Genomic DNA, 13,382 nt, shown 5'->3' on the forward strand with positions numbered 1-13,382 from the left:
TTTTTTTTCAGCGAGTCCGAGACTCCTGTTTAAAACCGAAATAGCCTAAATGTCGGTGATGGTGATATCACATTGTAATGGCATATTATCAGTCAACCGCTGAACTATTGATACTGCAAAGCTGTTAATTATGTAAACGACCAGTTCAACTCCGCTTCCCAGTAAAGTGGCGTAAAAGTCTATATGTAAGGAAAGGATAATGATAACACGATAAAATCAACAGTTGAGACGTTATCCGATGTCCTTAAGAAAGTGACAAGCTGACACGAGGATACCCAAGTGTGTCATGATAAGCGAAAATGTGTGAAGCTCAGCTCAAGCGTACATAATCTGTCTTTCTTCAGTTTGGAACTATATCTGTGAGTATTCTGGAGGAACGTGATCGACGTAGCAGTCTGCACGTCCCAGGCAACACACACGGCGCATGGAATGGAACTCCAACGCTAAGTATATGGTTATAGAATGTGGAATGCAAAGCTTCCACTTCAGATTAACGTAGGTCACACATAGAATTTCAACGCGTGGCCCGCACTGCGTAGATATACCGCACTTTCCTCGGTGACCGACCGACGGCAAAGAAGGGAACGTTAGCGCTACTACGATTCTCTGTAGAAAAATTACGCGACAAGGAACGTGCACTGCACAACGTTTTCCCAGAATGTTTTACATCCAGGTTCCGCCTGGGAAATGCACTCATGAAAACAAACTTTGATTTCTTATGGGTGAATCAACAGCATTTTTCAATGAAAGGTGAAAGTCACTGAAAAGGTTAGCTAGCTGTAGGACTCGAACCCACATTTTCTGGATTGCCGGTCCAGGGCTCTACCAATTGAGCTAAGCTAACACGCCTTCTCAGCCACTTCCAGGGTGCGTCATCTGAAGGGACAAACCAGCCACTCTCTCTCACTCATCCTCCTTTCACTCTTACATTTTTGCTCTCTCATACACACATTCATACGACGGGATCGACGCAAGCGGCAACTGTTGGACATGAAAGAACTGATGTTCTGAGGCTGGAACAACATAGAAAGCTTTGTATGTATTTGTCCCTTCTATGTTGTTCCAGCCTCAGAACATCAGTTCTTTCATGATCAGCATTTTTCAGTTCACCGTTCGAAGTCAAGAACCCGCAAATGATTGCCGCTCACCTGGAATCAGCAGACCTAAATGTTTAGACAAAAAGCGCAAGACGTTCTTTTTTCTTTTAACGTTTTCCCAGGACGAGAGATGCGGTAGTGTGCTCTTTCACCGTCATAGTTTTAAAAGATATGTTTGCATTTAGCTGAGACATCCTGTACGTGTCTATTCAGGCTATTAGTGCATATTTCGGATATGGTTAGTGCATATTTCAATGTTATTTCCTTTGGGATGGGAGCGAGTAAAAAGCCAGAGGGCCTAACAACAACAACAACTTTATTTTCAGAAGTAGAGTGGGGAGGTTCATTGCCAGAGGCGATACTCTACTCCATTGCTGGTGGGGATGTGGGGAATAAAATAACGAGCCCCTTCACAATAACCATCGAAGTCAAAAGAGCTTTGAGCGCAGATCGTTGCTGGGCTGGATTGGGCCAGTGACCGAGCAATTTCGATAGGGAGAAGGGGCGAGAGTCCAGCTGACTAAGGTACTCTGAGAGTGCAGTTCGGGAAGGTTGGTATAGTGGGGGCAATGAAGAAGAATGTGCTCCAGATCCTCAAGAGCACCACAGTGGCAGCAGGTGGGAGAGTCGACTTGTCTCAAGCGGTAACGCCACTGAGCTGTGAAGGCCACATCCAGTCGCATTCGGTGGATTAATGCAGCATCTTGACGAGAAGGCCTGGCGAAGACTCTGCTCCGAGGAATACATCATACGACAGCATTATAGAGAAATTACACAGAAGAAGCACGTGAAAAATAGAAATTCACTTAATTCCTGGATCAAATCGAAAAATTCCCGCTTAGAAAACAAGAAAGTTTCTACTGACGCATCTATAAACTGATTGAACAAAGACGATGACATGTACTGTAGAGACTGTTTCTTGTACTTACTTCTAGATATCGGTACATCAAATTGTACGTCTGTAAGCTGATAGGAACAAGAACGTTTCCGAAGATTACGCAAATCCCAGAATTCGGCACGATTATTACGAACACTTAGGAAATACGTTAATGTCAATTTATAATTAAAAAACTCTGAAATTGGCATAATGTTATAGCACTTAAGAACCTCTCTGGAATGCACAAGATAACGCGAGCCAGCAATAATTTTCGAGGCTCTTCTTTGCAGGACAGATACTACATTTATGTTCCTGGCGGTGGTAGTACTCCACACCATAAAACAATAACTATATCTAAATACAAACTGTGAATTATATATTCGCTACTTTACATTTTCTGGCTGCAGATAACGATGTCTCCATAACATTCCAGTGGTCGTTTTCATGTTGACGGACTGCGAAGCCATTGGCTAGATTGGTGCGCTATGGCAGAAGCCTTGCGACACACACGAACCAACTAGAGCCAACGGTAAAGCTGCGCCATCTCTTAAGCGAGAGCAGAGGCTTGGTAAGTGCCTGACCTCCACGCCTTCCTATTGGCCGGCATCCAGGAGGCGTAGCTTCCCTCGCTCTTGGTCAGCAAAGGCAAGGATAGTCTGCGATACTCTGTACCCCTATTTAATGACGATATCCCCATCTTGCCAGTCTGGAACCGGAAGGAGGAGTTACGAGTAGGCTTACGAGCAGCCTCCTTGGATCGACGACGCCCTCAACGCATGCCGAGCCACCAGCACCAGGATTGACTGACCGACGGTGAGAATACTTCTTCTGACCTTAGTACCGAGCCATCTCCCAGTGCCAGGGCGTTCTTTAGACTAAGAGAGATCACTGATAAATCCGTGCGATACAAATCTCATCGCGATGCTATGCAACTCTATAAATCGGAGAACAAAATTCCCAAATGGCTGGTGATCAATCTTAAACCAACTTTTCCCCTCAATGACCAACTTCAGGAGAAGTGGAACAGCATTCTACATAGTACTTCCTCTACATTAATTGATATCTTGATATCCCACTGCGACAAAGTAAATGAGGAGCTTGCACGCGAAGCGCAGGTCATTAACGAAACAGTTAGCTTATCAGATAGTCACCGTTCTGAATTGTCACAATCCACCAGAAAAAAAGAAAACAACATCCTGACAACCAAACGTAAAAAACTAACCAGGGACAATATTGATCCTAATCTCTTAACGGAATGTGACACAGAGTCTCGGTCTCCCAGTGCAAGGGCTTTACCCCATTGTTCCCAAGACAATTATACAGACCCCCCAGCTCGCGCAAGCTCACTCGTCCCATCTCATAATGTAGTTAACCTATCGTCCCACTCACTTACCGAATCGGAGCTCCCACTCCTTAACCGTGGTCTCTCGTTCTGTCCCAACACCAGTTACGTAAACGAATATCAACTTCATTTGGATTTGGAGAACTTCGCTCGGCGTATGCGTCTTAAAGAATATTTTCATGAAAAGCCCGGTCACAATGCTAACCCCTTCAGACAACCTTCTCACTTTATCCCAGAACCCAACCGCGACAGAGCTCTCGATATGTACATAAAAGCTGTCCAGAAAGATATCATTACCGCATACAACGCGTCTTCTAGCCGCAGTCCCAAGTCAAATTTGACCCCAGTAGAACAACAGAGTCTTTCTGAACTCAAGCATTGTAAGGAAATTGTTATCAAAAGAGCAGATAAGGGTGGCGCAATTGTTGTAATGAATAGGCAAGATTATATTAACGAGGGTCTGCGACAATTGAGTTGCACTTCATTTTATGAAAATCTGGACGCCGACCCCACGGAACGAATTGTTGCGAGCATCACGAAAGAACTAAAAGCCCTAAAAAGTAAGAAAGAGATCGACGCGACGCTCTACGAATACCTTCTTCCCCGAAATTCCACACCGGGCAGGTTCTACATGCTGCCAAAGATTCATAAAGAAGGAAATCCTGGCAGGCCAATTGTGTCTTGCAATGGTACAGCCACAGAAAAGATATCCAGCTTTGTAGATCACGTCCTCAAAGACATACCCCCACAACTACCGTCCTACATCAAGGACACTAACCATTTCCTTCAAATACTAAATCAGTGCCAGCCCCCTACATCAAGTTTCCTAGTTACATTAGATGTCTTGTCTCTCTACACTAATATTCCCCACGAAGACGGCATTATTGCAGTTGAGACAGCTTTTTCTAGATACGCCGGACACAGTTCTATCGACCCACTTACCCTGTCCAAGCTAGTAAACCTAATCCTTAAAAACAATAACTTCGAATTTGACAGTCAGCACTACCTCCAAATCAGCGGCACGGCTATGGGCACTAAAATGGCACCTACTTGTGCAAATATATTCATGGGAACTCTGGAAGAAAAATTTCTGGAAGGACGTGAGTGAAAGCCGGCACTTTACAAACGCTACCTGGATGATATATTTATGATCTGGCCACATTCTGAAAGGGACCTCATAGAATTCATAAATGATCTCAACCAATTTCATCCCACTATTAAGTTCACCCACACGTATTCAACTGCAACTGTTAACTTCCTAGATGTTCAGGTAAGACTACAAGACGGAGTTCTAAGCACCGACCTATTCCGGAAGCCCACTGACTCCCAACAGTATTTGTCCTTTCATAGCTGTCACCCACGGCATACAAAGCTTGCCATCCCTTACAGCCAAGCCCTTCGGTGCAGGAAAATCTGCTCGAACGATGACGATCTTGACAGGAATCTAAATCAGTTGCAACAAACATTCGTTGACCGCCATTTTCCACCGAACCTTGTGAAAGACGCTCTCAACAGGGCCCGAAAAATAGAGCGCCAGTCACTATTCGGTACGCGAAAAAATGGCACAAAAGAGGACGCTATCAACCTGATCGTAACATTTGCTGGAAATATCCCAGACATTAAGGGTATACTGAATCGACACTATAGCATACTTCAGCAATCCGAGCGCACAAAGGAAATTTTTCCGCAGGCACTTCCTGTCACCTACAGGCGCGCAAGCAATCTGCTAGATAGCTTAGTTCATTCTAAAATCAACGAACCAAATGATTCACCAATGGGTTGTCACCCATGTGAAGGCCGCAGATGTCAAATATGCAAATCAATGCAAAACACCACCATAGCCGAAAGTACTAGTTCTCACTTCAGAGTGACAATTAGAGCAAACCTAGACTGTAATTCGTCCAACGTTATCTATCTCCTTCAATGTAACGCATGCCAAGCACAGTACGTGGGCCAGACAAAAAACCGCATTCAGAATCAGATTTAACAATCACCGATCGGACGTGACGAAAAAACCGAATCTTCCAGTTTCACGCCATTTTAGCCAGCCAGGGCATTCAATTAACGATGTTTCAATTTTCCTTCTTCAAACAAACTTCAGTTCCGACCGGTGCCGAGAACAGCGCGAATCTTACCTTATCTACAAATTCCAATCTATCATAAACGAGGACCCCGGTGTACTGTCAACAATAAGAAACTTATCTGCTTAGATAGTGTACTGCTGCTTGTTCCCCTTTTCTTTGCAGAACAACCCCAACCAGCAAAATGTACTGAAAGTCGAGTGCAATAGGGGTGGACGGGTAGGTGGAAGGCCTTGAACAGACTGATGAAACTAAAGAACATTGATAAGACACATACCGTCCACCCCTATTGCACTCGACTTTCAGTACATTGTGCTGCTTGGGACAGTCCACAGACCTTGGATCCCATCCCACCTCCCGGACTATGACCTCTTCACCGGACATGACTCAACCACTTCCTTGTACTTGACCTGCTGACGGCCGCCAGCTGGCGCGACCCCCCGATTGTGACGTCATTGTAGCACTGTATAAAACTCCAAGTGTCATTTGTCATTCTTCAGTCCTGACGAAGGCGGAGCTTCCGCCGCAACGTTGACTTCCCCCTTAACTTTCCACTAGTAAATAAATAACTCCCCCTTTTTCTACTTCCTACATCTTCGTTGTCTGCCTCATATTTTGTTAGTACCTATATATATATAGTATATGACTCGGCCGTTCTGCTGGTCAACAGTAATACCGTGCGTGCAGAGAGAATACTACTGCGGTGCTACAATTTCGTGTTCTATGGCCGATACCATGTTCCTTTATATAGTTACACAAGGAGCAAAATAATTACGTAACAACTAAGATGTGTGGCGAGGTACACTGCATAGAAAGCGCCATAGTTTAGCTAAATGACAATTTAGTTTAACAATCTACCATCGGTTTATGTTCCGTGACAAAATGTTCCCAGCTTCCTGTACACAGCAACTTCATAATCTAGGCTGAAAAGAAAGAACGAAGCGAAAGAAACCATCAAGGAGGCGAGCTCTCGGACGCAGTAGCCGCTCTTCGTTTTGTTTTTCGACCCGTCTGTCATCATCCAACGAAGATAAGGCATGCGGTCACGTGCTTCGCAACATTCCAATATCTTTCGCTTGCAGGGATCGTCGGCTAGGCAGACGTGACGATAGCAAATGTGACGTGGTTTAGCTACAAAGAACTGCGGATGCTAGTAAACAGTCAGTGCGGCAAACCAACGTAGTGCTAGTCCAAATATATTCGCTATAAAAATAGTCAAGCACACATACACCGTCACACACGGAATATGCTGGACTAGTTCAACGAGAACCCGCTTGGTTCGCAGCGAGCGCATAGCACCAGAGCTTGGCTTCAGCTTGGCTTCAAAACAGGGGCGTCGCGCATTCCATGTATTGGATATGGCGGTAAGCACACCAGTCTTTCTAGCCCACCATAGTACTCGTTCTCAACCTACAAGCTCGTGAGATATGGCCTTTCTTCTTACAATGGAAACAGACAGCCGATAAGAACGGGCACGCTTGCGATGAGTGTTTGGTGGATGCGCACCTTGAACACCGTTAGATTAGATTCTTTCATCTGAAGCAGTCCTTCCGTACTATCTTCTTTGGCATGCGTAGCTGTGGCATTACGGGACGCGCTTTCTAATGCTTGCGCCTTATCAATTGCCTTCCGAAATGTTAGGTTCTTGTCTTTCGTAAATAAGACCCTTTGAATTTCCACACGCTGTAGCCCAACAAACAAACCTGTCCCTCAGGGACTCGTCCAAAAATGCGCCGAAATTACAAGTTTCAGCAAGCTTCCGTAACGCTGCAGCAAAATCCTTAATGATTTCGCCGTCTAGCTGAGTACGTTTGTGGAATTTCGCTCGTTCACCAATGACATGAGGCTTCGGGGTGTAGGCGCTCCCGCAGTAACTGCAGTATCTCTTTAAACTTCTTTTTACAAAGAGCGTCCGGGCTTGTGAGAGACTTCAAAAGTGCGTATGTTTTTGGCCCGATAATACTAACGACGGCGTCGACCTTGTTGTCATCCTGAATGCGGTTGACATTCAAATAGGACTGAAGTTTTTCTTCATACGCTGTCAGTCACTAGTAGACTCATCAAAAGACTACAGGGAACCTACTTGAGCAATGCGTGTTGCCATATCCCTCGAAGTTGTTACTGTACTGCCGTGAGAATTCTTCCCGGAGATGGTGGATCGTGTACGTCCAGCTCGTCGCCAATTGTTGTCTAATCCACGAGAGGGTGAGTAGCAGCATAGCATACTTTTATTCTGCTCATACCGAGCGCTGGACCCGGCAGCAGCATGAGTGAAGCGCAGCCAACAAAAGACGCGCACACAGCAAAACAGGCAGCTTATCTACCTTCTGCGCACATAACATACCTGTGCTAACTTTGACTGTTATCACACAACAATAGTAAACTATGTCATACTTCTATACTATACTACCCTACCAGTTAAGCGACGATTTATGATTTACGTGCTTCTTGCACTTAGTGGTGTAACTCTATTCCTTCAGTGCTACTCTAAACCCACATTCCCACACCAGGAGGTGACACTTACTCGCACGACAAACAAAGGCGCGGTGAAAGATAACGCCTTATCTGCCTTCCACATAAGCAGGTTTCCCATATGCGTCGCTTCAGACTCCGCCAGGTGATCAGTGGACCTCCATCTCTTCAACTGAACATCACTGGAAGTCCAGTGTAAGGTGAGATCCCCAGTGCGAATATTTTTCACTATTATTTATGCTGCGTTGTAGCGTTTGAATGTGTGGTTGCGATTATTTTTACTGTTCTCACTGTGTTTGTAAATTGTTTTTTATGAACTGTATAGCGTATTTTTAGAAGCGGGATTTTCTTGTGTCTATCTTTGCTGATCCACTAACTCCTATGCGGCTTATTATGTATTAAGCTGAGTCGTCATAGTAAATAACCTACGCTGCGTCCGGAAAGTGTTACTTAAGTTCTCTAGAGATCACAGAAGCGTGCCCTTGCTTCTCCTTGGATTAATATAAAGCGTCACTCTCACCGATGATCGCTAAGAATTCCCACCTATTTGTGCCGTCTGCCTTTTCTTTTTCTTTTTTCGGGGTGTGTGTTACGGTTAATTCGAATGTTCGTCATTGATGCTAGTATCCCTAAATATCTGCGTAGTTCGCCCATCATTGCCCTCTTATCGTCTCACGCGATGTGTAGCATCCGCAGTGGGGAACAATCTCACTTGCCATCCCTTCTCGTGTCTGGTGGTGTCTTTCTGAACAATTGCTGTCGGCTTTTTCTCATTGTTCGTTAAATAAAGTGTAGTTTAATGATGTCCGCGCTAGGAAAAGTCACCTTGGGTGGTCCGCAGGCAGAAAAACAACTGATAAGAACCCATGAAGGCATCACGTGAAGTACCCTCTAGAACCTTATCTCTTTCTTAGTCACCGTGGAGCGACTGTGTGGATGTGTTGCTCACATAGGGGATAAGATATCCTAATATATAATCATTTTCTCTTCTAGCTTAATTAATGCGTATCATGGTGCAGTTTGTCAAGTGTAAGCTATTACAATTGTAACGGTCGTTCGTGAATATAAACGTAATGTCCACGTGAAGGATATGTCTACCAACAAGACGGCTATGAGCGGTTTGTTTTGAGGAGGAATTAAAGCTCTAGAATATTACAGACATGGGAGAGGGGCATTTAAAAGATTATGGACAGTTTATGAGATCTTTTACAGTTTATGAGGATGACCTTATGAAACGTCTTTTGTTGCCAGAATATTTAACGCAATTGTTATTATCTTTTTGAGATATTGTTATTTGAATTCCGTGTGAGCGCCGCGAAGACACTGTGACTATGAGCGGAGTACAGACATGGACAGATGGAGAGAGGACAGCAGGAAGGAGTTGGGGACAGGAGGGTTAATGTGCGTCCTGGGCCGACTTCAGAGGGAACTGTGGGGCAATTCGTCTGGAAAGTCCTGGGAAAACCCAGGGAAAACCTCAGAGAGCACAACCAGTGACAGGGTTCGAACCCGTGTCACCTCCCAGTCTCGGCGTGGCGAAGCGATCATCCTAACCACTATGCTAGTTTTGGTATTATCCCTTATCTTAAAGTGAACCTCGACCGTCTACCAATCATCGTTTCGTAGCATGCTTTCTACCACATACATCTTGGAACGTCAAGGGAAGTATGTAATTACAAAGCATGGAGATGGCCTTATATGGAATTTGAGACAAGGCGCTTTCCGCCACGCTTGTGACGTCACGTGTCATCTCTAACGATGGCAGATCATCAGGGCAGTTTTTAAGTCGCGTGGCACGTTACAGGAGGGACATTGGTCTGACCTTGGAAAGCCCATGACGACGAACCAGGAAACCATCAGTGGAGGGTCTAAAGACTGACACGTGATCCGCGGGGTACTTGGACAAACATCACGTGATGTCCAACAAAGGTATGTGAGACTCTAATACTACTATAGGCTCCGTGGTGGCGATGTTGCAGTGAGCACATCACATAGCATAGTTGGTCCCTGTGACCTTGGTCACGCTCGCATTCCCTCGACATTTATTTCTTTATTTTTTTACTTTGGCATAGCAGGTATTCGTTGAGTCATTCGACGACACTCTCTCATCCAACCAAGGGCACCCAGGGGAACTGCGACGCTTGTACACTTCTATAACATCGAATAAGGTAAGTTCTGTCCTTCTGTCATTCAGAATGTTATTTCGTCTTCTGATCTGTTCAAAATTGGAGTCTTGCGCCTCCCTGCCAAGATAGAGAACAAAATCAATGTCTGCTGACGTCACAGGTTCCTTCGTAAAGCGATACAGTAGTCGACCTTGATACAGAACCCATAATAGGAACAATGGGACGACGCTGAAGTAAACAATGTAAAATAGACTAAATTGAGAAATGGATCTCATAAATCTAACTTTGAAAGCAAACTTTTCAAAGTAGATGGTGTGTATCTACGACGTGCCAATAAACTCGCAGAAAATAAAGTTTAAAAGACAAATTTACTTTACTGATAAACGAGTCCCGAATAATGCGTCCTGGAGTAACCAGTCTCGACTGCTTTGGGACTAGCATCTACATTTTTGCCTTTACCATTCGATCAATCAATCAATCGTTCCGTATTCCTTCTTTATACGTCCGCATCTAGAAAGTATCGATTTCATTCCTCCTGAATCCCCCTTCGGACACTCCTGGGTTGCCAGACCAAACAACGGAATAAGTCACGTGTCTTCAGGACCTATACATATTATGACGGAGATGCAGACTAGCTGTTGGAGTAACCCCAACTTGATCAAGCCTCTGCGATGGGCGACACAGCCATGTCGTGTTTGTTTTCTTTGTCGCCCATCGCTCAGGTTTCCTCAGCCTGTAGTATTGGGAACTCTACTGTACTTATGTCATTGAAATCCATGTATCCACACTGTGTTCTCTCAAAGTGTTGCTTCTACGTGTGAAGTATCATGAAGTTGATTTCTATGTTTTGAGAAGTGCACCGTCATAGTTTGCGCGATCTGCCACACGTCTGACAACATTGATCCACCTAGTTCGCACAAGGTTGACACGAATTTTAGCATTTTTTTAACCACCCGCAAGAGTTCGCTCGTGTCGATACAGCTCTCATGTCCTGGCTCCACTTCACACGAAACTTTATCTTCAAGTTATGGGACCTTGTTTGTGTTCAGGTTTTAGCTAGGTCACAAAATATCGTATATGATACCTCGATCATAAAATGAGGAACATAACGTGGAACTTTCATAAAAATACTGTGGCACTCTTGTACACCACTGTAGAACTCGTACACACCAATAGGTTAGGCGCGTGACGACAAAACGCGCTCCGCCAAAATATGAGACCGGGGAACTTGTACCTATACTATTATTGTAGTTTTTTTTTTTTTTTTTCGCCTGGAAGATATTTTTGCGTTTGCGAACAAAGCTGCTTTGAGGAGTGATTCGCGAGAACTTAAATTTGCGGCACAGGTTTTCCTGAATGTTTTGCCCTTGCATATCGTGCCGCGTTCAATACCCGGGCATATTTCGGCCCGTACAGGTCACGACAAAAGTTTACGGAACACGCGAGCTGTGTACTTTCACCGCGGCACGACACCCTAGCGGCTAGCGGGAACTGGCGAAATGAGGCCAGTTCACTGCCTCACAGGGGTGGACGACTGCTCTCTTAGCGACACACTGCGGTAGTTTCGGTATTAATACTTTTGTATGTACCCGTGAAGTGAGTTGGATTGCAATCAATCAATCATCAATGTCAGCGTCAATTGTTTATTAGCCGGTCACCACTGACCCAAGCAGCACAGTGTACTGAAAGTCGAGTGGTAGGTGGAAGGCCTTGAACAGATTCGTGAAACTAAAGAGCACTGATAACAGACATACCTTCCACCCGCTATTGCACTCGACTTTCAGTGCATTGGGCTGCTTGGGGAGTTCCATAATAAAGCAGCTGTTTACAAGATATCTTTCTTTCTCTTGTCTACATATCACATCTTTCCAATAAAAGCAATACACCGTAAAGTGTTGCCACCACGATTCATCCTTGTTATGACGGTGATAGAGGCGAGCTGCCGGTCTTAACAATCACGTGCTATTGGCGAGCACAACAGTTAAATCCAACACACTTTGCGGGCACCATAACGAAACTACCGCTGTGTGTCGCTAAGAGCGGAGTCGTCCACCCCCTCTGAGGCAGTGCACTGGCCTGATTTGGCCAGCTGCCCTTCTTGCCGCTCGTGTCCTCCCAATCTGCCGAATCCCAACTCGCCGAATGCATTGAAGGCCGGGAGACAGCCGTAATCCCTTGACCTCCAAATGTGCTGGTTCGACTGGCCGAATGATCGACATGTCCCTTCCCAATTCGCCGAATTTACCTTACCACCGTGACTTAGACCATCGCCTTCCACATCGAAATTGAGAGGTGACCCGACTGCGCTGTCTGGATGTATGTTTTCCCTGGGTTCTCCTCAGATGTCGGTAAGGTTCCCTATGAAGGTGGCCCAGGGCGCACTGTCCTCCCAGCACCGTGCTGCACTGCCCTCCGCAGCACTGTCCTCCCCGACCGTGCCGGTGAGAGAAATTACGGACCCCGGGGATGCTAGACTACGGAGTCCTGCCCCGGCCACCCCCCCCTCCCCCCCTCACGTCTCCTGGTGTTGGCAACCCTCGGGCCTTGCGTCAGGTGTGCCCGTGAAGAGGCCCCCCTCCCAGTGTAACTTGTCTTCCGCCGCACCGGCAGGCAGAACGCTCGGTAACTAACACGTCGTCAACCAACCAATTTGATTGTTCGTGGGACGTTCTGTTCTTCCTACGTTCATCTCTCATGGGGCTTTTCATTGCGTTGACTAGCATTACGCTTTCGCTGTAATTCATCCTCATAGCCAGCCACAACGTTACTACGATAGGACCTGTCACAATAGTGACGCAGAGCTTACGGCTTCTAGGTCTTGAAGCCGTAATAAAATACCTTTAAAATATTTTAATAAAAAACACAGAAAATTTAACGGACTGAAGTGCCTCGAAGAGATAGTTTTCTTGCTCTAAATGAACAAATTACTAAACAGCACACATACTGTTAATGAAAGAATGTCGAGAAAACACGCGAGCTGGTGGCGACGATTCAATACTAAAAACCCCCAAGACCAGGGAACGTAGAAAGGTCACACACAAGAGAAATTTGATAGAGATATGTCCCCCTTTGTTACTCTGGCCGTGGATAAACTTATCGTCTTCCTATTAAACTTTTCAGCTGTGGCCTTATCTGCATGTGCCGCTACGTTCCCTAGTCGGTGGCTTTCGTCATAAATATTGCTAATGATATTGTGATTGGTGGGTGTCATGTTTCAACATCATTTCTAGTTCTCCAGCCACTGTTCACTAAGGGATTCAACGATTCTCGCACGTTTCCTATCTACAGGTCATTTTCCACCATACCCAACTCGCCGAAAAGCTCCTATATCATTTCCCAGCTTGCCGAAAGGGGTTGACCTTTCCCCTCAAAGATAATCCGCATTCG

General features: G+C 45.4%; 2 protein-coding genes across 9 annotated transcripts in view; one reads left to right on the top strand and one right to left on the bottom strand.

The window, feature by feature from the left end:
• LOC135374143 (zinc finger protein 883-like) overlaps positions 1-7,910 on the bottom strand; it is a 28,359-nt gene extending 20,449 nt beyond the window's left edge. For 2 of the 4 annotated variants that reach the window (XR_010416774.1, XM_064607163.1), the window contains exon 1: positions 7,481-7,909. Coding sequence is in view for 3 of the 4 variants with exons in the window: in XM_064607163.1 (XP_064463233.1) it covers positions 7,481-7,616 (136 nt within the window). In the remaining variant the exon portion in view is untranslated. Of the gene's footprint in view, positions 1-7,480 lie in introns of all 4 variants that reach the window. The other 2 variants (XM_064607165.1, XM_064607164.1) reach the window with 1 other exon arrangement.
• Positions 7,584-13,382, top strand: part of LOC135374144 (uncharacterized) — a 33,908-nt gene continuing 28,109 nt past the window's right edge. For 2 of the 5 annotated variants that reach the window (XR_010416777.1, XR_010416776.1), the window contains exons 1-4: positions 7,584-7,602; positions 7,982-8,069; positions 9,674-9,798; positions 9,942-10,037. The gene's annotated coding sequence lies outside the window, so the exon portion shown is untranslated. Of the gene's footprint in view, positions 7,603-7,978; positions 8,070-9,673; positions 9,799-9,941; positions 10,038-13,382 lie in introns of those variants that run through there. The other 3 variants (XM_064607166.1, XM_064607168.1, XM_064607167.1) reach the window with 3 other exon arrangements.

The sequence above is a fragment of the Ornithodoros turicata genome, unplaced genomic scaffold, assembly GCF_037126465.1.
Source record: "Ornithodoros turicata isolate Travis unplaced genomic scaffold, ASM3712646v1 Chromosome44, whole genome shotgun sequence".
NCBI lineage: Eukaryota > Metazoa > Arthropoda > Arachnida > Ixodida > Argasidae > Ornithodoros > Ornithodoros turicata.